The sequence below is a fragment of the Magallana gigas genome, chromosome 2 (genome assembly GCF_963853765.1).
Source record: "Magallana gigas chromosome 2, xbMagGiga1.1, whole genome shotgun sequence".
In the NCBI taxonomy this organism is placed as follows: Eukaryota; Metazoa; Mollusca; class Bivalvia; order Ostreida; family Ostreidae; genus Magallana; species Magallana gigas.
In genome coordinates, this window is record NC_088854.1 from 40,578,741 (window position 1) to 40,603,329 (window position 24,589).

At 32.5% G+C, this 24,589-nt stretch overlaps 3 protein-coding genes across 3 annotated transcripts; all 3 read left to right on the forward strand.

The window, feature by feature from the left end:
- The first annotated feature begins 8,071 nt into the window (after positions 1–8,071).
- On the forward strand, positions 8,072–9,592 carry LOC105317720 (uncharacterized). Its single transcript, XM_011414455.4, has 4 exons — positions 8,072–8,201; positions 8,293–8,351; positions 8,532–8,663; positions 8,766–9,592. The coding sequence occupies exons 1-4, from the start codon at positions 8,173–8,175 to the stop codon at positions 9,503–9,505; spliced, it is 960 nt and encodes a 319-aa protein (XP_011412757.3). The 5' UTR covers positions 8,072–8,172; the 3' UTR covers positions 9,506–9,592.
- A 5,762-nt stretch (positions 9,593–15,354) lies between these two features.
- Positions 15,355–17,674, forward strand: LOC117681909 (uncharacterized). The gene is made up of 4 exons (XM_066073800.1): positions 15,355–16,339; positions 16,411–16,469; positions 16,667–16,795; positions 16,892–17,674. Exons 1-4 carry the CDS (start codon positions 16,311–16,313, stop codon positions 17,632–17,634), a joined length of 960 nt encoding a protein of 319 aa, XP_065929872.1. The 5' UTR covers positions 15,355–16,310; the 3' UTR covers positions 17,635–17,674.
- Positions 17,675–22,463: 4,789 nt separating this feature from the next.
- Positions 22,464–24,589, forward strand: LOC105317863 (uncharacterized). The gene is made up of 4 exons (XM_011414648.4): positions 22,464–22,536; positions 22,615–22,667; positions 22,905–23,033; positions 23,129–24,589. The coding sequence occupies exons 1-4, from the start codon at positions 22,514–22,516 to the stop codon at positions 23,986–23,988; spliced, it is 1,065 nt and encodes a 354-aa protein (XP_011412950.3). The 5' UTR covers positions 22,464–22,513; the 3' UTR covers positions 23,989–24,589.

Below are 24,589 nucleotides of genomic sequence, written 5' to 3' on the forward strand. Positions count from 1 at the left end.
ACATACTGATGATAATTAGTTATATGCAATGTATAAAAAAATTAATGTGTACAGATTTTAATGTAATGATGTGTGTTGTATTAAAGTACAAAACATGTAAATACTTAATCTGTTTTAATTATCAAACAACTAATTTAACAAGATTGAGATGCAGTTTTTGATGTTAAACGTTTAATGCACAATTGAAAAAAGAAAAATGTAAACTAAAATTTGTTTTTTATGTGGGCAATGTTGGAAGAAAAGTTTACGTTTCTTGTGACTCTAATCTTGATATCCGCCAAACATACAAGCACTCATGTTATAATTATACTAGACCGACTTATTTAGTACGAGCTAAGGAAAGTCTTTTGTCTTTAAAATCTCGCTATCTTTATGTACATGTAACAGTCGGAAAACACTTTCCGTCAATTACTCTCTTACCATATATTTCATCGGTTTATTAAGATTAAATTAAAACAGTTATCGGAGAGGTCTTCATATGTATGGGTAATTTTTCCTATTTTCTATATTGATTAACATATAGACGTATTTGCTGTCACACCAAAAGTGTGACTATTATAAAGTATATATTAATATTATCTTTGTTGCTCTGGGCGTGTTTGTCATTAGGAATTTGTTGCATAGTTTACTTGTGTAAGTCACAATATCACACATTCAAACTTTGTGATACATTTACGCTGCCAATATTTTATTATTTGCGGTGTCGACACTGGTCAGTATCGATCCCATTCCCAAACAACAATATGTCTATAACTTGTTCATCTTTCTAAAAATGTATATTTTATTGAGTTGATTTTCAGAAAGCAATGTTAAATAAACCTCGTTTGTTCTTGTGAATATAACAAGGCCGAGTACAGTTCGAGTACGCACGCTTTCGCACAGTGTTTCATTTGCATTTTGACGTCATCTTTTTGCTTGGTTGACGCCATGGCGTTATGGTTTCAATTGAAGATATTCAGCAAAATCTGTCGAAAATAGCACGTTTAAGGCAAAAAAAATAATATCATATTGTAGCATAAACATAAATATCTTGAAATATAAGCCATATTTGGGCTCGGGTCGAAAACGTGAAGAGGATTCAGCAAGCTTAGCCCTATGTCACGTTTTCTAACCTCGCCTTTTATGTATTTAAAGATATTAATCATGTATTTGATATAAATGACCTTTAATATGTGATGTTATATATTTATTTATAACTTAAATAGGTCTGAATATTTTAATAATAATGTTTACTATTTCCGCCTTTGTTAAATAAAAAAAATAAGCAATTGTCTGACAGATCTGGGAAATTGGGCACACAAAACAATAACTTTGATAAGACCCCAGGAACAAACAAAGAGGTAAAAGGGCTCTTTTATTTGACTATTTGATGCCTTTTAGCTTTCATACGCAGAACAGAAAAAGAAATCCCTAGGGAAGAGGATTTTTAAGAAAGTAAAAAATGTGCAAAAGTAATACATTTTAAGCAAATTCCCATAAGGCCCTATGTTAAAAATTATCACTCAGTAGTTTTTTCTACTTGTGGGTGAGTTCTGTCAGGTACAAGGTACTTAAATATGGTATAAACAATTGGACGCTTTCAGTGCAATTTGTTCAGTCGTCACAGTTGTTGAAGCTGCTTAACATGTAGAGTTTTGCTGAGTTTGGAAGTTTATTTGTTATTTGAATGACTTAAATGCCTAGCGTATTTTTCTCCTGTCACTCATTTTTGCTAACTAAAACAATGCTGCAGGATTCTAAAACTCTATTTTTAAAATTACCAATTTTACCAGCATTGACAATTTTGTATGAATTAAAAAGCTGGAAAAGGAGGACTTTTTTCCATCGGGCATTTTAGAAATTGTATTTGCTAGCCCAATTTGTTCTCAACATTTCTATCGCGTTTTACTTAACCAATATACGAGTATCGCGCTTTGGCTTTCTGGGAGTATAGCATAGGAAAAGTATGTTCCCTACCAGCGCCCTAAATATGAAAACTATTGTCGTTTTATGTGTGAAATAGGTCTGGAGAAACTTCGGTGTAACAACTTTGTTGGATAAAGTACTCGATAAATAATTTAAAAAATAGTAGTATTAGATTTAATTTCTTTATCATTTGGATTTCTCTGGGTCAATGTGGATAAATCAACACAACAGCTTCTTAATAACTAATCATAAATACGGTAGAATTTGAACACTGTTCAATAACTTTATCACCTGTTGTTGAAAAATAACGGACATCGAACTGGATGAGTGAAAATTGCTGTGTTGGATAGAATGGTAGAGTAGGATCTGCACGATAAATGCCAGTATTCTCGTATCTGTTTGAGTATAACATTTACCCAATCGATCGTATATAAGTGTCATATTTTAAAATTAATCACCTAAATACCTGTTAATTTAAAGAAACAAAAGTGTAGGGCATCATTATGAAGCTAGGCAGTAAATTTGAATTCAATTCTTCAAACCTTAAAAACTTATTTTTAGAATTGAAGACTAGCCATACCAAAAGATAACTTGATATATAATATAAACGGTATATATACTAATAAGTAAGTACTCTTTAGACCGTTCATCGGGTGTCGCTAGTAACTTAGTTTCTGGCACAGATACTTTGCAGTGTATATTGATTTTATAATTTCTATTTTAATGAAGGTTCAATTATAATTGGTAATCTGTTAAACAACATTCATTCATACTTTATTTCTCTCATATGAGGATAATTTCAGGACATACAATAATACATAGCCTACATGTACATGCAACACATATAATTAATATGTTTTACGGTGCTACCGTTCCGGCGAGCGCAGCAAGAATTACACATACCTTGCATCATTGTCAACCTAGTGTCAATTAAGTATCAACGAACGTCAAAGAATTTTTGAGAGAGTATTGATCTACAATAAGTATGCCAAATGTACTAATTTTAATGGTTATGATACATACAGCGCAACCCCCTATCCCGAGAGAGAGAGAGAGAGAGAGAGAGAGAGAGAGAGAGAGAGAGAGAGAGAGAGAGAGAGAGAGAGAGAGAGAGAGAGAGAGAGAGTGCCCGGTCCCTGTTTGTAGGTGTGTAATTTCCCACCTTTAAATTTAATGGTTTGACTATATGCAATATCTACATAAATGTTTTAACTGTTTATTTTGTTTCTCTATTCCTTTTTATTTAGTTCAAAATGTCCTATTGTTTATTTCCTCCCTACTCATATACTTACCTGCCTACTGTACATGCATGTACAATTAGCTTAAAAATGGAGTAAAGTATGGCTCTTGCTAGTATTTATTTATATAATCTCTATATCACAAAAATTAAAAACAAATTATATGTCAATGAGGCAGGTATCGCAGTCTATACTGAAATAGCTAGTACACGCATTATAGATGTTTGATCCGCCTCTAAATTTATCGCGGGAAATATAGCGCGAGAGCACTGTGACGTCATCCATGAATTGTTCGTCTTTGATGTTTACCTATCTCGACTCAAGATACGAAGGTATGGAAGCATGTAACAAATCTCTTGAGTCTCGCCGAAGCATATACGGTACTCAAAACGTGTCTTCAAACCTTAAGACACCGTAAATTACGAGCTAAAAGTCGGCCATTTTTGGCATAGCACCACGGGTGAAAACATTAGAGAGCATTATGGGACGTAGACAAAAAATTTTGTTGGATGTACTGTAGATTTAGATCGTTCTTTTTCCCGCGCACGTTGGTTCTTAGAGCTCGCTTCGCTCGCTATAAGACAAGGCATAAGTATTTACATATATACACACACAAAAATGGGGGGGGGGGGTGGTCCTAGACGGGGGATGGGGCACGTACATACACAGGTTATGCTGCTAACAATTGGTTAGGTTGAGCGTTGAGTGCCCGATTGTAGCGTGCAGCAGTGTCTCGGATGTAACGAAAGTTAAATATACGAACTGCACGTAGGTCTTTTTCTGACAACCATGTGAAATATTTCCCACCTAGAAGGAAGAAGAATATATCATCATCAGTCATGGTACAGAGGTCCGCGGAGAGGTAAATATTGAAGGAGTTTGTGATTTGATCCCACAAGTATGTACGTAAGTCATTAGTCGAGGGGCTTGAACAAGCGATATGTTGAATAATGTCTACAAACACGTTGTCGCATAGTCTGCAGATAAAGGGAGTCTGTTCCGGAGGGCAAGCTATAAGCTTGCAGATAAATTTACAAAGAGATATTTCATATGAGTTGGACGAAATAGACCAGATGAAACTTGGGTTTTGGTTTTAGATAATTGATTTGAAACGGTAAAAATCATTGTCATTTATCATTTTAATGTTACGGTTTATTTGGTGTAGCTTAGATACAGCAGATCTCACTATCTTTTTCCAAGTCTGTTTCGGTGGAAATGAGCAATCATGGAGCCACGTTTGTATGTATTCAGTAAGAATGTAATTGGACAAAATATTGATGACATCCGGAATAAATTCTCGCTGTTTATTGGAATTGTTCTCCAGGTATGAAAATAAGCGTGTTGAGAATATCTTCTTTGGAGGCAGACTCGGCCTAGAAATAAGAGTTTGCGGATATCTAATTTCAATTTGATAGGTAGAACGTTGAAAACACTTTCACAGATATCGGATCTTGTTTTGATCGGAAAATTTTATGCATTTTTGCAAATAAAATGTTGAAAACATTTAGGCGTTGAAAATCGTCGGTAGATAGATTGCTCCATAATTCACAACCGTAGAGGACTGTGGGAAAAACGATCGTCTTATAGAGGTGTGACAAAGAAAGCTGGTTAAGATAGTCTGAGCCTATATCGTTGAGAGCATAATATGATTTTGGTCCTTTTCTTCAAGCTGTTATAATCATATCTGAGAGTGTAACTTTGTTGTTGATAATAATGCCCAGGTGATAATAGTTAGCAGCATATGGAATTATTGTATCACAATGTTTCCATATATAATCAAAATCTAGTTTGGAGCCTTTGGAGCGGACTTGTAAAATGCATGATTTTTGGGCATCGATGGAAAAACGTCACTTCATGGAATATTCGTAAGAGATAACAAGCGTGCGTTGAAACGCCGTTGGTGTTATTGCAATACACGCGATATCTAGTCATACCAAAAGATAACTTTAAATATTATATAAACGTTATATATACTTATAAGTAAACACATACTAATAAGTATATAAAATTTAGACCGTTCATCGGGTGTCGCTAGTAACTTGGTTTCTGGCACATATTCTTGGTAGTGTATATTGATTTTATAATTTCTATTTTAATAAAGGTTCAATTATAATTGATGATCTGTTATACAACATTAAACTTCAGTACTTATACTTGCCAATGTATTTTCTAATACGAATTTACAGACGTGCAACTTTTAAACGAGTCAAATAGTCAAATTTTGGTCGTCTTAATGATCATCGCACGAGCTTATGGTTTGATCGTTACAATATTATTATCACATTGTATCATCAACTTTAAAACACGGCTATGTTCATATTTCAGAACAAACTATTTTCTTAAACGTGAATATTAGTTAAAAACGGTAATTTAAAAATAATAGCATCAGGATATCGACTTGAGTTTTAAACTTTTAAATATTACTTATTATTTCTTTGACATCTTATATGACATACACAGTACAAGCTATTTCGTTATTTGAAAAAATGCGGTCAAATTGTAAAACCTATATCCTTCACATGGCGTCGTAATCTTATATATCATGAATTCTGTTGAAAATTACGCCAAGCTATGGGCAAAATCTGAAAAAGAATAACTGGATACCTTGTCAGAGTGGTTAAAAGCATCAGATGTATATTACAATCTCGTATTAAACGACTGAGAGGTCACATGAAAACAATCTATACTTCTGTTTTCAATAAAGCAGAAGTGAGAAAAGAACTAGACAGATTGCACGATCAGTATATACTGGTCCCTGCTGATAAGGCAAGTATCAACATTGTCTTTGTTTGTAAGGCACATTATATTAATTGCATTTACTAGGTTTTGACTCTAAACATGGTAATCCAACTTTCACCCGTAGCAGCCTTTCCAAGCAGGAAATACTTCAAAATCATAAATCTGTAATGGATATCTTTAATATCTCCAATACACAAAATGAATTTGAGTATGAATTTTACCTTATTTGTACTGGATTCCAAAGTTTCACAAAAGTCCTTACAAACAGAGATATATAGCAGGTTCCAGTAAATGTTTTACCAAACCGCTCTCTTCACTCCTTACTTAATTACATTAGTGAAGGAGAAACGTCAAGACTACTGCACAACAATATACTCCAGAAGTGGTGTTAATCAGATGTCGATATTAAAAAACTCTAAAGAATTATTAGAAACTTTGAGGTCACAAAATCTCACCAAAATCAATAGCATCAAAATGTACGGTTTTTCAACGCTTTATACAACCATTCCTCATGACAAATTAAATCTTGGCTTTTTTATATCATCGACAGTTGTTTTTTCAATACAAATGGAAGTCGTAAAAATATTTACCTTGTCATTGGAAGTCTAAAAAATTATTTTGTTGAAGACCATTCTGATTGCACACACAAGTACTCTAAAGTTGACATTAAAAAGATGCTTGAGTTTCTGATAGACAACATCTATGTAGTTTTTGGAAATCAAGTCTTCCAACAATCTGCCGGAATTCCCATGAATACCAATTGTGCCCCATTGTTAACAGATCTATTTGTGTATTCTTATGAAGCAGAATTTATTCAAACACTTGTACGTGAAAAAAATAAATCACTCGCTGTGGCCTTCAACTCAACATTCAGGTATATCGACGACGTATTATCAATTAAGAATTGTTATTTCCATACTTACGTCGACTCGATACATGTATATCCCAGTGAACTTGAAATAAAAGATACCACAGAGTCTGCGTCATCTGTTTCATATTTTGATATTTTACTGGACATGGACATTGATGGTAACCTAACAACAAAACTTTATGATAAACGCGATGACTTCAATGGTGTTTTTGTCTCTCGGTTAATTCGATACGCAAGGGCATGCTCTTCGTGTGAACAGTTTCTAAGACGAAGCAAGCTACTGACAAACAAGTTGATAAAACAGGCTTATCAACAGTCTCACTTGAAGTCATCTTTTCGTAAGTTCTATGGTTGATAAAATGACCTTGTCAGCAAATACAATCTTCAACTGGGTCACATGCTGACTGACGTTTTTCATACTAATTGTTAGACCATAATTATTCACCTAATTAATTGTCTACAGACTTTTCCGATTTTTTATTCCGATTACATCAAAGAGCACACGGCGGGTGTGACCGGTCAGCAGAGGATGCTCACTTCTCCTAGACACCTGATCCTACCTCTATCTATTTGGAGGTCCGTGTTGCTCTGCTATAAATTTGTATTTCGTTTTATGGCTTTTGGAGATGGTCCATAATGTGTTATGGTCATTTTTTCATTCAGATCAATGAGATTGCCAAGCTATAGAGTGCCAAATGCTTTTGATATTGTCGGTGTGATTATTGTCCGCGTTCAAGAAGTGTCAATAAAATCGCTGTGAGTGAACAGTTAGAGTACTACATACTACTTTTGCGTATTTTTTGTTATAGTGAAAAAGGTTTATGGGAATGTAATATGAGCCAAACGTGATATTTAATTTAAATTAAGTTAATCTAAATAACCATGTTTCATACATCATTTAGATTAATGAATTTCCATATTTATGAAGTAAGGTATGCGTGATATTATAACCATAACTGCAAACGGTTTATTAATATTAGAATTTGAAGTTTTAATTCCATAATTGATGGCCTGAATACAGTCTAAAATTTTCAAGATGTGTATGAAAAATGTATGGATAAAACAGGGAAATTAGTTAGGTTGTAGAATAAGGAAACTTTTGAACGATTTTGCACAACTCATTTGCAATCAGTGACTCTATTTTTGAGATGCATTGAATAAATTTACTCTTATAACATTAGTTATCATTTTCACATAATTTGTTCAAAAGTATATTCAAAATCAACCCTTTTAAAATTATTGATATATCTAAAGTGAAATATTTATTGTCGCGGAAATCAATGAATATTTCTATTTGTTTTATACAAGGTTCTATTAATTAACAACACGCGGAAATATTGACGCTTACAAATTATAATTTCAGATGTTACACATTACCTTGTATATTCAGAGGTTTTTTTAAAGTTTAATCAACAGAACATGTGTGACGGGAAAGAAGGCTTTACGAAGTAAGTAGTAGTTTAGTATACATTTAGTATACCTTTTTCTTTTCATACCTTCTTTTCTCCATAATCTTACATCATCAGTCATTGTTTCTAGGGATGGAATTACGTATAAGTGTTGTTATAACCATTACTTCAAGGGATCAACATGTGTTCGTAAGTGATCTCTATTTTTTATCTGTCAACAATGTATCTTTTAATTATATGGTATTTATGAAAATAAAGTCTTTAAAACGGAACTCTCAAGCAAACACAATCTTAACATTTTTTCCATTTCTCAGATGTATTGTTTTGTTTACTATTTCAATATAAGAATCTTTAAATATCATTTATTAGAGTGTCTTGCTGGATATTATGGAAACGATTGTTTAAAGAAATGCGACAACGGCTTATATGGAGAACGGTGTAACAATAAGTGTGATTGCAATACTGGACAATTTTGCCATCATATAACTGGATGTATCATTGGTAATCTTAAAATTTCTCATTCCATTCTTCTGCACATAATGGTATTAATATATTTTAAGACATTAAATGGGTTAAACTCAAAAAAGAATTTGCCTTTTATAGAGTACAGCGGAAGTACAGAGGTACCCCACAGAGGATATGAAAGTTCAAGTACCGATCATACTCCGGCGAACTTCAACTCACCTTTACCTTCTTTGACCTCAACATCACCCACTTCAGATATTCAGTTTCCACAACAAACCAACATTTTTATTTTTGCGATCGGCAGTGTAATAGCGCTATTCCTTGGTATAATTGTTGTACAGTTTTGTATTAAGCTTTGTATAAAACGAAGAAAGTATACACAACAGATGTCCGTCAAACGGAAACCAGTCAAAGAGGAAGAAACTTATAATGAAATTAACGAGTCATTTATAGGCTTAGGAGAAGGTAGTCGCGATGAACAACGAAAGTTTGCCAGATATTTTGAGTTACAAGAACGAAATCAACTCACCGGCGTACCATATGATAAGATCAAGACCCAAACACATTATCAAGACATTAGTGATTCTCTAATAGACTCGTCTTGCAATTCTGATTCAAGCAACAGCAATACATCATATTTAAAGCCAAAGACTAACGAAAACCATAGTTACATAGATGTTTTGGAATCAAGTACTGCAAAAAGAGGAATCATAACTAAAGACAGTAATGTCAACTCAACAAATGATAGCAGCAGAGTGTCATCTCAATACCTTCAACCCGTCCACAATATACAAAAGGATGAAACAGTATTACAGAGCCATGAAATAGGTGACAATAATGGTGCGTATCTAGATGTAACACATGATACATTTGTTTAATTCATTGGTTTTATGTTTCACGTTCTGGAGTTCAGTGAGTCTATTAAATTGATAATGAAAACAAATTGTGTTCTCATTTTCATGAAATTCATAACGATTGTTAATTGTATTTGTTGAAATACAAAATGATTGAGTAGACGAATAAACGATTTTACATTCTAATGTTGGTCAAAAGGTATTTTTAAAGATAAATGATTGGTGTTTCTCAGAGATTAATACTTATTTGTATGAACAAGAACTATTTTACATAAAATATGGATACTAGTACATAATGACGATGATAGGAGAAAAATTATGTTTATAAACAATAAAGTAAAGTAAATAATGTCAATGTATTCATCCATGTTCAACTACATGTAATTTAAAAGATTTCAAATACAGTTTTTGATAGTGTGCATTTATTGCATAATGTTTTAAAAATGTCAATTTCTAAAAGTCGTGTTTTAGGCAATATGGGATAAAATGTTGATTTTTTTCTTGTGACTCTAGTTTTTATAAACGCCAGATATACATGTTCAAACTTTTTTATAGTAAATCGACATGGTTAGTATAGATAGAAGTAAGCAATTTGATTTAAACGTCTTGCCAACTTGATGTTTAAGAATTGAAACGTCTTCGTCGATAAGTTTCAGATTCCACGATCTTTTTAAATTAATCAAAACAGTTTGAAAATATGGAAAAATCATTTGACAGAAACAAATAATTACAAAAGTCTTCAGATGTTTGAACACGTAATTTTTGAATTTCATATATTGATCAAAATAAGATTTCACAGATATTTCCTTTTTTCCTTTTTGGGAGTTACTCTGGCAAACCGAATGTGAAACAGTGTTTGGACCTAAGCACAAATCATCACCGCTGATAAGATTTAGTTCTTGAAAATAATTCGATGTAATGTATCTTGAAGCATTGGTTTTTAAGAAACTTATATATGAATACCTTGAATATAGTCAGATTTTAAATAATACGAACAATTTAGATATATTTTGCTGTCGTATGTATTCATACGCCAGAGTTCAATAAAGTCCCATTCAACCATTGGCTGTCTCCGTAAATCTCCGACAATCAGAGAGTCATTCTATATTTAGAGGTCGTGTCATCAAGCTATCATGTGACCTGGTGTACACAAGCTTGTTGGAGTTTAACGGAGACAGCCGAGCATCTGGATGAACGAGACTAGAGTTCATTATTGCTTGGATCCATACAATGTTTTTGAATATTTCGATTACTTATACATAGTTTGATGGAATCAATTCTATTTTTAATCATTACACAACACGATTCAAACGGGGTTTTTCTCAAAATTTTTGTCGGAAAAGTCCGAGAATTCATATTATAAAAATGTGTATAATTCAAAGACAGATTATAAACTACACCCCTGCGAAAGTGTTCGGAATGTTTTCATTATCGTTGCTAAGTATGTAATAAATCCAGAGTTGCTCGAATGAAAGTTCACTAGACTTCACCGAGATTTGTTCAGTTCCTGTAAAATTTCGAGCGGAAGTATAAGTGTTCGGATAATATTCTCAAAATACGTAAGTACTGGTCGTTTTTTCATGTCATATTCTACTTTGATTTATGTTAAAACATGAAAATCTTTTAAGATATCTTATTTCACCATCTAGCGGTTATTTCTATTAAACGATGATACTCAGAACAGAGTTATCGTTCGTGTTCAACCACGTGTAGAGTGCTTGAAAATATAAACATTGGGTTGCTTAATAAAATCATAGCCATGTTTGATGCTTGTGGTGTGCAATACCATGTTTTTAGAAAAATAATGGGTGTCTGTTTTGCATAAAAACCTAGTATATCGAGCCATTTTCAAGGAACATTCTGCATAAAATAGTATAGTCTGTTTCACTATCGATGCTATTACTAGGTCAGGCGCGGATCGAGAATTAATCCTATGGGGATCTCTTTTAAAGCATTTTAATTGTTGCAACAGCAGACAAAAACAATATTTTTGTATTGTCACATTTATTTCTAGAACACATTTTATTCACCAATTAATGAGGATAAAGTTTAAAATCAATAAACCTCCAGATTTTATATTTGATTACAAATACCTAGATGCTAGGAAATAGACTATAAACAAGAGGCATGTTTTTTACTGCTAAACTGAAATGGTCAAATAAAACAACATGGTCTAAAATTTAAATGGCAATAACATTCGCAGGGGTGAACTACTTGCCAAGCAAAGTAACATGTTGTTGATTTTTAAATGAATAATAATCGATAAAATCAACTCCCGTCAGTTCTTCAGTACTTTGATTCGAAATGTGATCATTAAATTGACATATATTGCTTTGTTTAATACACTATAGGAAGACATTCTTTTAAAGTCCCAAATTGATACTGTTTAATCAACATTAAGCAATTTGCGTATATATATATATATATATATATATATATATATATATATATATATATATATATATATATATATATATATATATACCAGGGCGCTAGTTTCCCTTCGTCATCGAAAGCAAGATTTTTGTCTTGCCTAGATGGGTCAGTGGTTAGCGCGGTGGCCGCTCACTGCTAGGAGAATGGGTTCCAGAGGTCATGAGATCAAGCCCCGGTCGGGGCGGAGGTGGAGCTCCAATAAGGTGAATTTCTCTGTGATATATATATATATCAGTTTGAAAAAGTGTTCAGATAAAATAGTTGTTTGTAAGTCTTAAAATGAATAGTGATTTGTTAGTATATTTGTATTCTTATGAAGCAAAATTTATTCAGGAACTTGTACGTGAAAAAAATAAATCACTCGCTGTGGCCTTCAACTCAACATTCAGATATATCGACGCCGTATTATTAATTCTCAATTGTTATTTCCATTCTTACGTCGACTCGATATATCCCAGTGAACTTGAAATAAAAGATACCACATAGTCTGCGTAATCTGTTTCATATTTGGATATTTTACTGGACATGGACATTGATGGTAACCAAACAACAAAACTTTTATGATAAACGCGATGACTTCCAATTTTTCTATACTCAACTTTTCTCACTTATGTAGCAATATACCTTCACCAGCTGCATATTGTGTCTTTGTCTCTCAGTTAATTCGATACGCAAGAGCATGCTCTTCGTGTGAACAGTTTCTAAGGCGAGGCAAGCTACTGACAAACAAGTTGATTAAACAGGACTATCAACAGTCTCGTTTGACGTCATCTTTTCGTAAGTTCTATGGTCGATACAACGACATCGTCAGCAAATACAATCTTCCACTGGGTCGCACGCTGACTGACGTTTTTCATACTAATTATTAGACCATAATTAATCATCAAATTGTCTACGGATTTTTCCGTTGTTTTTTTTTTTCATTTACGACAAAGAGCACACGGCGGGGGTGACCGGTCAGCAGAGGATGCTCACTCCTCCTTGGCACCTGATCCTGCCTCTGAAGTTTTCCAGAGTTTCGTGACTGCTCTGCTCTGGACTATTGGTTGATTCCGACTTGTCCACGGAATTTTCTCTGTATTTCCCGATCATGATTTTTCCCCAAATTAGGACATTTTCCCCGATAATGACATTTTTACCGATTTGACGTTGGGCGCATGGCGGTTGGACCGGTCAGCAGAGGATGCTTACTCATCCTAGGCACCTGATCCTACCTCTATCTTTTTGGAGGTCCGTGTTGCTCTGCTTTGAATTTGTATTTCGTTTAATGGATTTTTGAGATGGTTGACGGTTTGTTATTGTCATTTTTTTCATGGATATGATGACCATTGATCTTGCAGAAAAATCTTTTTTTTCAAAAAATTCCTTTGTTAAACATTTAATGCATTTATACTTAATTGCTGTCATACCAATTATGAATTGAGTTTCATAAAAAGGTATTATTTATATTACTATGGGCTTAAGCGTCATATGCTTTTTTGGTCTAGGTAACAATATCATACAAAGTCATTCAAACTTTATTATACATTTAAGCTGTATATGCTTCGGTTATCATTCGCTGTGGTGACACTGGTCAATATCGATCTCATTCCGTAATAATCAAAAGGAGTCATATGTATGAGTTTTGTTCATCTTTCTATGAAGAGGCAATGTATTATTGATTTTCAACAAGCAGTGATGAAAAACTCTTTTGTTTCTGTTTGTTTTAACGGATATTATTTTATTTAAGTATTTCAAAATCATATTCAGTCGTAGGTACCAATACATATGTGCGTCTCTTATTGCACGTGCAAATTTGTGTAATCATTTACATCACCATTAGGACCTATCTGTGTTGTTGCAAGAGGTGCACATGTCCAGCTACTAAGCAACGTTAATTTGATTTTGCTATAATTTCACAGTGTAGTTTATTCTACTTTTGGGTGTGTTCTGTCAGGTACATTGATTTGGTATAAAGAAGTGGACGCTTTCAGTTCAATTTGTTTAGCCGTCACAGTTGTTGAAGCTGCTGAACACGAACGTTTTGCTGAGTTTAAAATATTTTTTCTATTTGTTATATTAATAGTTCAATCTTCTGTCATTAGTACCAATTATTTTCAATATAATGTATGCTTTAATTCGTAGTTTCTCCTGTCAGTCATTTTGTTGGCTAATACAAAGATTCAGGTACCAAAATGCAAACATTCAAGAAAACTTTTTTTTTACAAAATACATTAAAATGCTGAAGTAAGGATTTTCCGTCGGATATCTTTGATAATTAATGTACTTTTTAGCCGAAGCCATTCTAAACAGTTTTTCGTTGTAGGTTTAGTTAACCAAACATATGTATGTTTTGGCTAATAGTCGTTTTTCAACAACTAGCAGAAACGTTGCTGTACATTTTGCAATAATTTATTTTACATTTCTCCTATAAAACTGACTGACAATCGTTTAAAAACAGCTAAACACATGTCAATATTGGTAATCATTGAAATTAACAATGTGCATAGCTCAGGTCACACAGTAAAGATTAATGCAGAAAACGTGAAATGAAGGTATGAATTTCGTAAACAATTTTTGATGTATACTTTTTTTTGTTGACAATTCAATATTTAATCAAAGCCTAGAATGCATGCCGATTCTCTTTTCGAAAATATGAAATACGAATGCAGCGTTTAAGGGAGAAGGTTGTGAAGGTTTTTTTAACATGCATTTGTATCTAGATCTCAAGTGAAGCTCTTATAGTGTCCGAAATGTGAAAATAAACTGACATAAAAAGAATTATTTCACACATGTAACAAATTACGAATATCTGTACATGGACATTTTCAAGAACCAAACACTTGTCGTTAGCAATAGAATCAAGTAACTGAAGAACTAACGGGAGTTGATTTTATTGATTATTATCTTTTTTTAAAATCACGATATGTAATTTCGCATGGCAAATAGTTTCTTAAATGTATTTGAATAATTACGCACATTTATTTTGATATGGATTCTCGGGATTTTCCGAGTTAAAGACGGAAAAACCATATAAATCATGTTGTATAATATTTAAAGATAGAATTATCGTCATCAAAATTTACGATGCAGTGATATCATTAATCGAAATATATCTGAAAAATTAATATAATAACAATAATAATAAAGTGTAGTGTAATGTCTCATCGTAACGGGAACGGGCATTTAAATTTCTTTATGATTTCTATCCAAGGTGTTGACAGAAAGAAAATGAATCACTAAAATTTTCACCTTTCAAAGTAATGTTCCACAACAGTTGTAAAAAATGAAATGCTCGATTGCTCGATTCAAGGGGAAAATATACAGAAGTTTAATATGATTTTTCTTTAACGCAATGCAATAATAGACCAAAAAAATCTGAGTGGTATGGTTGACCATGAGCAATATTTCCTCTGACCCACATAAGTTTCCCTGCTTTGTATCGTCTATACAATTATCAAATACCTCATCAGCTGTTTAAAAGAATTAGACATTGCTACGAGATTCAAGTGTCCGTGATATGCTGTTGTTGCCTTTGGCGCGATAGTTCTGCATTAGTCGGATAATTTCACACCTCCACCAGTTCTACCAATGTCAGTGTCATATACAAGAAGTAGTGTTATTTTGTTTGTCAAGGACGATCACTTTTTTGACAGTTATTTGTTAGTTGTCTTGTTGTTTCTGCCGTTACTGGAACTGGTTTTATCGGATGCTTTAAATAATAAATACAACCTCAAGACACAAGTTTAAGGTATCAGTGTATTACATCAAAGGAAGTTAAAACGTGTACAACCTGACATTAGCAATTAAAAAAGAAAGATGGCAAAATTGTAAGTATGAATTTTTACAAACTAATTTGACAATGACTTTTAAATATGAAAAAAAATTACTAATAATAATTTTATTGTCCGTTCCAAAATACAAATAATTACCAGTATTAAAAAGTATTTAGTACTAAAATTATACACAGCTGTAAAGGAATAAATAAAAGCACTCAATTCTATCGGAAGCGTAACAATAATATAAATAAAACAAGGAAATTAGTTGTGTTGTAAAAGAAGGAAACTTTTAAATTAATATTGCACAACTCAAACGGTGTTTTTGAGACATTTTACAGTTAAACATTGACAAATGTTTAACACCTAGAACAATATCCACCATTTGTACATTAAATTTTTCATGAAAAATGTATTTAAGTAAAAGTTAAAGAACCAACCTTTGATTTAATTTACCAATAATCCGAAGTAAAATATTTTATATTGTGGAAATCAACGCATATTCCTATCTATTTTACATTTGATTCTAGTAATTAACACCCGGAACTATTTACTTTTATAATCTATCATTTCAACTGATGCACTTGCCCTTGGATATCCACGGCAGAGTTTTGTTTTACTAGTTTAATCAAGAAAGCATGTGTGAGGGAAAGAAGGGCTCGACGACGTAGGTAGTAAAATATACAATTTTCTGTTCATACTTTTCTTTATTTATTTGATATCGCTGATTATTTCTAGGGATGGAATTACGTACACGTGTTGTTATGACCATTACTACAACGGATCAACATGTGTTGGTAAGTCATTCATATTTTTTAATGTTACTGCAACAAAGTATTTTGTATTCTATGATGATCAAAAGGATGAAGTCATAAAAACAGCATGTCATATTACATGTAAGAAAATCTTTTTTATTTTTTCCTAGAAATGTATTTTTTTTTTACTTTTTATCCTAAAATCAGCAATTTGAGAACTTTGAAATTTCATTTATCAGGTTGTCTCGCTGGTTTTTATGGTACTGATTGTTTAAAACCTTGCGATAAAACCTTTTATGGTGAACAATGCAGCGAAAAGTGCAATTGCAGTACACACATTTGCCATCATATACATGGATGCATTTTTGGTAAAAATATTTATATATATATCTTCGTTGCATGATATTATCTGTTTGATTTGAGACTAAAAGAACAATGAAGACAAATCATTATTTACATTTCAGAGTATAGCGGAAGTTCAGAGATTCCCACTACAGGTTATGAAAGTACTAGTACCGATCATACTCCAACTAACTCAAAACCACCTTTACCTCCTTTGACGTCAACACCACCCGCTACAGATATTCAGTTACCGCTTCAAACCAACATTTTTATTTTTGCAATCGGCAGTGTGATGGCGCTGTTCCTTGGTATAATTGTTGTACAGCTTTGTATTAAACTTCGTATTAAGCGAAGAAAGTATACACAACAGATATCCGTCAAACGGAAACCAGTGAGAGAGGAAGAAACTTATAATGAAATTGACGAGTCGTTAATGAACATAGAAATAGATGATAGCCGCAATGAACAACGACATGGTGGCAAGTATGATGAGTTACAAGCAACAAATCAACTTACCGGCGTACCGTATGATAAAATAAAGACCCAAACACAATATCAAGATACAAATGGTTCACAAGCAGAACTGTCCTGCAACTCTGATTCTAGTAACAGCAATACATCATACCTTAAACCTGTGATTATCGAAAACCATAATGACATAGATGTTTTACATTCCAGTACTGCGAGATATAAAAATACATTTCATGACAGCCATGTTGACTTGATAAATGATGACAGCAAAGTGTCACCTCAATACCTTGATCCTGTCCACAATATACATGATGATGAAATTTCAATACAAAGCCATGAAATACGCGACAATAATGATTCATATCTAGATGTAACGCATGATACATTCGTCTAATACACTTGTGTTGTTTTCACATTATGGAGTTCAGTAAAAGTACTTATAATCATAAACTGACAGTGTTATTATTTTCACGTAATTGTATTCACCATCATGTTGGTTGAAATACATATTGTTTTTGAATAGATGATGAACGAGTACACCTTAATTAATATTGGTCTTTAGGTAAGGGAAGTGGGAAACATTAAGATAAGCAATCGATACTTCCCGCTGTTTCGCATAGAATAATGTTCATTTTATTGACAAGAACCACTTGACTTAAACTATGGATACATTATGATGACGAAAGACGAAATAAGATGCAGATAAAAAAAATGAAAAAAGTCAAGATTTTAAGTCAAGTTAACCTTAATTAATATTGGTCTAATTACCATTATCTTGTTAGTCATCTCCCAGAGAAATAATGTAATCGGATTTCTGGGTCATCATGTACATCTATACATTGTGTTCTAAATACCTAAAAAGCTTAACGAAATTTGGAAAGTGGTTAAAATGGATGTGTGCTGATCATGAATAGCTGTTCATTACTGCATTTAATGTATGGCGAAATTACCAAGTCAAACCGGGTCAAATATCCCAGAAAATAATGGAACGGTATTATGCACAAGAGGAGTTGAACTAACAAAAAAAACACAGAAATAGCTGGCGGACGGATGGACTGACCGACTAAGTGATTGAATTGGACTGACTTATTGACGGACGGGTAAAATCATTGATCCCATTGCATTTTGTCCGTGAGGTATAACTATAGCAATCCGTTTACATACCTTTTTTTAAAAATCCAAGGACTTTCAATTTGCTTTATTCTTTCTGAGTCCATTCATCAAAAGTATTTGTAACCACTGGTTTGAATAACTATTGCTACATTTCCCTGATTGTCCTTTTTGGTATTCACGCTTCAACATACTCTGTTGTATTCTTTTTATGACATGCCAGTCTTTTGACGTTCGCAAACGTTCTAAATTGCTTATTAGAATGATAATTATTAGAAATGAGATCGAAGTTAATTCCGGATTTCGTTTACAGTGTTTTCAGCGCATATCCTTCTTAACTGTTTCTATTATTATTTTTTTAACTATGATATAAAAACGAACATAAAGATACGGAAGACAATTTTTTTTCTAGACACATCATTTTGTTGAAAAATAATGAATAAGCTGAATTAAATTTGAAACCTTTAGGTAGGTTATGTATGACGCATGAACCATATGTTTGACCCACTAAGAACAATTCGTTCTGCTTCGTAACCCTGTTCGTCTAATGACTAAAATCAAATACTTTATCTGAATCTTAGCTCAATAGAAGAAATACAGTATAGGCAAATTCAAGCTTCCTTTGGGAATAAATGGTGAATTTAATTATAAGCTGCGCAAACTCCAACGATCGCACCGTAAGGCATATTACACGATACCCTGTTGTTTATGTCTCATATTTTTTCTAGGGTGAAAGTAACAATAATTGGTTAAGAAGTGCAATTTCTCACAAATATTATTACGTTTTTTGTATTTATATAATTTAAATGCAATGATAGTATACAAGTGAGATGTATTTACACAACAAATTCAAAAATACATTTGAGGTGATAGATAAGACAACTTACATTATATATATATATATATATATATATATATATATATATATATATATATATATATATATATATATATATATATATATATATATATATATATATATATATATATATATTAGTATTGTGTAAATAAAAAGATTTTAGCTACGAAAAGGTTTGTGCTTTTTACAAGTGGCAATTTTTATTATTGATCATCATATAATTCAATTCTAGTCAGAATACCATACAGTGTATCAAAATTTATCAAACACTGCCAATTGTAAAACATATCAGTTGGAGGACGTACTGAAAGGGGACTAATACATGGTGTAGAACGTTTTATGTTGTTGTTTTTTTTTTCATACATATGTTTGATGTAGATTATGAATTAAATCAATCTTCTAACATGATATTCATTCAAATTTGTTATCTGTTATGTTAAAACTAGTATTTAGTAAGGAAAAAATTACATCATTTCACAAACTAAAGTATTCATTTCTTTTTCCAGCGAAAATTTAAACAAACGGAATTTGTTTTAGAAATGGATAAGGTCGTTTTACCGGTAACAAATACATATAGGTTATTACATGGCAATTTTTATATCGAACACTATATTAGCCCTCGGTCGCTGTATATCAACCCTCGAGCCTGACGGTTCTCTGGCTGTTATACAGCGACCGAGAGCCAATATAGGATGCGATATAAAAATTGTCATGTTATGATTTTTATATTATATTTTAAATAAAAATTATTAAGGAAATAATTTAGAAAAAACATCATGTGAGAACACTTTATTATTTAGAAGTCGCTTCACGACTATACTTCCCTGAAATGTTTGGGGCAACTTTTTGTATTCCAAGCTGACGTCATACTCGGAGATCGAAGTTGAACGACACATACCGAACGCTACATCATAATAACCGATGATTAACGGAAAGGGGTTTAATATAACATCCGAAGATTGCCAGAGAGGCTGTGATTTAAATCTTATATCACACCCCTAGAATTTATATCACACGGGAAGGCAAATTTTCGGTTTTTATCGCACTGGGCGGAAAAGGGTATATTTTTTATAAGTATACGAAATATGCAAGTTTTTAATAATTTTCAGAATAATAATTGGAGAGTAACGAAGTTTTTAAAAATCCGTTTTTTGTCATTCTACATTTTAAATGAATATCATTTCCATGCGTAGAGTTGTTTAACATTTGCACGATTTTTTACAACATTGCTTACAAATTAAAAATATGACCCCATCTATGTTGCTAAAAGTACAAGGCAAAGAAAATAAAAGTGTCAAAAAACTTCAGTCTAACTGAAAATGTGTAAATGATTTAGGGTCAAGATCTAGAAAATGAAAGGGGCCTACAGGTTTATTAAATTCAGGATATAAAATACTTTTAATGATGTTTCGTAACAATAGCTTTGTTTAAAAGGTTGTACGGAGGCTTAAACACAGTGAAAAATAATGTTTTAAACTGTTATTTTCGAAAAAATATGAAGAACTCAATAACAATTGATGTCCATTTCTACTAATAAAATGTACCTGAAATGCCTCAAACACGCCATTAAACAAGCCCATGACCTTCTCTGAAAATGATTTCAAAGTGAATTTAGGTATATTATCGGGATTACTTTTTTCCATAACTTATTATAGAATGTCAGAGTTTGTTTCATTTCCTACATATTTTTCAAGCTGTAAAGTACGGGGGGATATTCACCAATCAATTATGATGACATAATAGATCTAGCACCTAAAAGAATACCTAATCCTGATATTTGTCCGTCAACTATCTTTGATCTTTTTTATATAACATGTTTGACTTCTCGGTTGAAAACACCAAGATATTTGTCCTTATGTAACATGATATCGATGTGATATTATGTCGCGCTCTGCCTTAAGCATCGGGCGACATAACACTTCAGAGCTTCCCTGTCACCTGATGGCAAATGTTGGTGAATGTCGCCCTCGAAGCCATCCTATGTATGTGTATGTATAATGTCAACGAACTGTATTTAGACTTTTTCATTGGAAAGGAAACGGGTCCGTAAATTTCCCTTGATCTTTCGCAAAGAAGTTGAAGACAGAGAAAAAATGACTACTTCAATTTTCAGCGAAATATTTCCTCTTCTTAGTCATATTCCACAACATTTATAAAAATGAAGTGGTCAATGAAAATAATTATCAAGAATTACGTTTAAGATAATACAATTTTAGACCAAAACAGCCTAAATGGTAAGTGAACTTCAGATGTTATACAACATCTGAAACACGCCAGTTTCCATACTTATAAGGGTTATAAATTTATTGTATTATAGAACATATAAACTGTTTAAAACAATGATAATGGAATATGCATAAGGGAAATGACTCGGATATTTTTAAAATACTACGAGATGATACCCCGCGCAAGCGCGGGAATTAACACTCTACACATTATTATAATGTAATGCTTAATATGTTGAATCAATTTTTTTTTTTCATTTTTGTGCACACTTTGTCCAAATGTTTCTTTGTTTTAATCCTTTAAAATTGAATTTAAAAAAAACTGCATTGATGGATACTTAGAGAAGTGGGCAGGGATGAAAAATTGAAACTGAAATGGATAATATACTCATGTACATGGACGTTGCCTTCATCCGGTTTATTGAAGCTGACTTTAAACAAATAAACTTATTCTACATGTTTTTATTTTAAATTAGTAAATAAGTATTTAGTGTATCTCTCTCTAAATTTGGTTCGTTAGGTCAATTTTCAATATAATATTAATTTCTATAACTTTCGCAAATAATAATTTCAGATAAAAATAAACAATCTGGAGGGCGGGAGGGAGGCATCCGCATTAAACTTTCCCGTTTTATGCATACATCATTTATTCATACAGTATAGCAATCGCAACTTCCCGAGAAGTTGCGATTGACAGTATATAGACGTAGCTATAGAATACATTTATCTGTTCATTAATGTTTAAGGTGTACAACCAGTCTTGGTATGAAAGTGTATGAATTCAAATTAAAACACGCTAGGTTATGCATTATCCATTTGCATGCATGTTTCAATCCAAAGTTGTCTTTATTTTTTTTTATTGTATTTCTTGTTTATAGAATAAGTTTTTAAAATCACTATTGTGCGGTACAGTTTGTGTACTAAGTAACATTATCGGTTAGGTCATATCTGTATTGTTTTGTATAACAATATATCTTTATTGATATGATGAACGCATGCGTCAATTCAATTATTTTGAATGCACAATACTTCCTTGTGCTTACAGCAATGTCATAATCCACATTTCATGCTTTAAAAATATGTGCGAGGAATCGGTAACGAAGTATGTATTTTTTTTATTTGTTTCCGTACACTCGCTTTAATTTGTATAAATTACCTTATATATTTATGATTGTCCTAGGGATGGCGTTACCTGTTGTTATAACTACTACCACAACGGATCAGCATGTGTTCGTAAGTCATTTAAACGTTTTTTAAATAATTTTCATAAACAGTCTTGTACTTTGCTTAAGATCGAAATTGGTCTTCTTTATTTTTTTTTTAAATGAGCCAAACTACTGATATTTCTAAGTTGAGTAATTGAATCAGTTGACAACATCATTTTATATCAAGAATATATAAAACAGTGTACGTCATTTCAAATTTAAGAACAGCACCCTTTTTTATGTGATTTTTATGAAATACCTTCAGGTTGTCTCCCTGGATATTATGGAAATGATTGTATAAGTAAGTGTGAACATCCCAGTTATGGCGATCAGTGCTACAAAAAGTGTAAATGTGACCTTACGTCTTGCCATCATGTAACAGGATGCTTAGCGGGTAATTTGCGTATTTTCATATCATCATTACACGTCATTTTTTCAAAGCATGAAATAAGCAATGCTTATATGGCTGTGTCAATTTATTCTTTTCAGATTATAATCAAAGTTCACAATTTCCAACTGAAAGTCTGGAAAGATTTAGTACTCAACATGTCCCAATTTATCATGAAACGCATTCGCTTGGAAATGTGTCATCAAATACTGAAAAACTTCAATACAGTAGTTACAGCATAACAAACACAAAGACTATCACAATATTAAACAGTATCAGTACTGATTCAAATAAAGTTGATGCTTCAATGCCTACTCCTACAAATATTCCAATTGATACCAACATTTTAATAATAACAGTAGGGGGTGTAATTGCACTACTACTTAGTATTCTAGTTGTACAGCATTGCTTAAAACTTCGTTTAAAACGGAGAAAGTATGCACAACAGATGTCTTTGAAACGAAGCCCATTTAAAGAGGAAGAGACGTATCAAGAGATAAACGAATCGTTAATGACCGTAGGACAATATAATAACCGCAATGATCATCAAGAACGTGGCAAATACTTTGAACTACACACATCAGATCAGTCTTCTGCTTTGCCATATGAAAAGATGAAAACCGAGCTACAATATGAAGAAGTAAACGAATCTTCTGTGTTATCATCAACCACATGTAGTACAGATTCAAGTAGCAGCAATAAATCATACCTAGTACCGAAGAAAAACAAGAGACGAAGCTACGTAGATGTTTTAGATACCGGTCCTGAAAATACTACAATCTCCGCTGAGGACATTCATATACCCTTGAATAACGGGAAAAGCGACAGAGATAAGAGTGAATCATCAGAATATTTAGATCCTATCGTTGATACAAATATTAATGATAACGCATCACTAAGTTGTGATACCGGAGCCAATAGCGATGCGTATTTAGATGTTACTCATGAAACAGTTGTTTAATATAATTATTTAGTTCGGATTTTCTTTCAGAAAATGTGCTTATGATAACAAGTTTTATACTATTAAACTAAAGGCTTTATTGTAGTTGTTTCTGCATGATTAATTAAAGAGATTTGCTATTTTTCAATTTCACAATCAGTTTAATGATTATATTTATTTAAATTGTTTCACACCTTGAAAGTAGATTTGCAAGGCAACTGTTAACATGAAACTTTGAGTTAAGAAGACCGTTTTTGTTTCCTTTCATTTTATGTTCGTTTTTCAGGGAGGAGGAGGGGGCATAAAAATCATGATCTAGTCTTCAATCAATTGATTCCAAAAGTGTCCATCGTCACCTTTCAATCAGTAATTCCCCCTTGAATTTCATTGATTTCACAAACACATACGAAATACACCCCATCCCCTTTTTTATGTGTGACCTTTGACATTGACCTTTGACCTCTTATAACTGATTTGTTATTAGTATCTGCAACATAATGGGACCATCTCAAAACACAGGTACATTTACTATTGAAATAAAAAAGAAATTGCAATTTTCCACGCTACGAAGCAGGATACTACAATAGACATTTTACTCATAAAGTAATTAATGATTAGTAAT

Coding starts and splice junctions, on each gene's coding strand:
- LOC105317720 (XM_011414455.4), top strand. CDS start 8,173: ATGTGTGACGGGAAAGAAGGCTTTACGAA. Junction 8,202..8,292: donor GGGAAAGAAGGCTTTACGAA/GTAAGTAGTAGT, acceptor CATTGTTTCTAG/GGATGGAATTACGTATAAGT. Junction 8,664..8,765: donor TATAACTGGATGTATCATTG/GTAATCTTAAAA, acceptor TGCCTTTTATAG/AGTACAGCGGAAGTACAGAG.
- LOC117681909 (XM_066073800.1), top strand. CDS start 16,311: ATGTGTGAGGGAAAGAAGGGCTCGACGAC. Junction 16,470..16,666: donor CAACGGATCAACATGTGTTG/GTAAGTCATTCA, acceptor TTCATTTATCAG/GTTGTCTCGCTGGTTTTTAT. Junction 16,796..16,891: donor TATACATGGATGCATTTTTG/GTAAAAATATTT, acceptor TTTACATTTCAG/AGTATAGCGGAAGTTCAGAG.
- LOC105317863 (XM_011414648.4), top strand. CDS start 22,514: ATGTGCGAGGAATCGGTAACGAA. Junction 22,537..22,614: donor TGCGAGGAATCGGTAACGAA/GTATGTATTTTT, acceptor TGATTGTCCTAG/GGATGGCGTTACCTGTTGTT. Junction 22,668..22,904: donor CAACGGATCAGCATGTGTTC/GTAAGTCATTTA, acceptor AAATACCTTCAG/GTTGTCTCCCTGGATATTAT.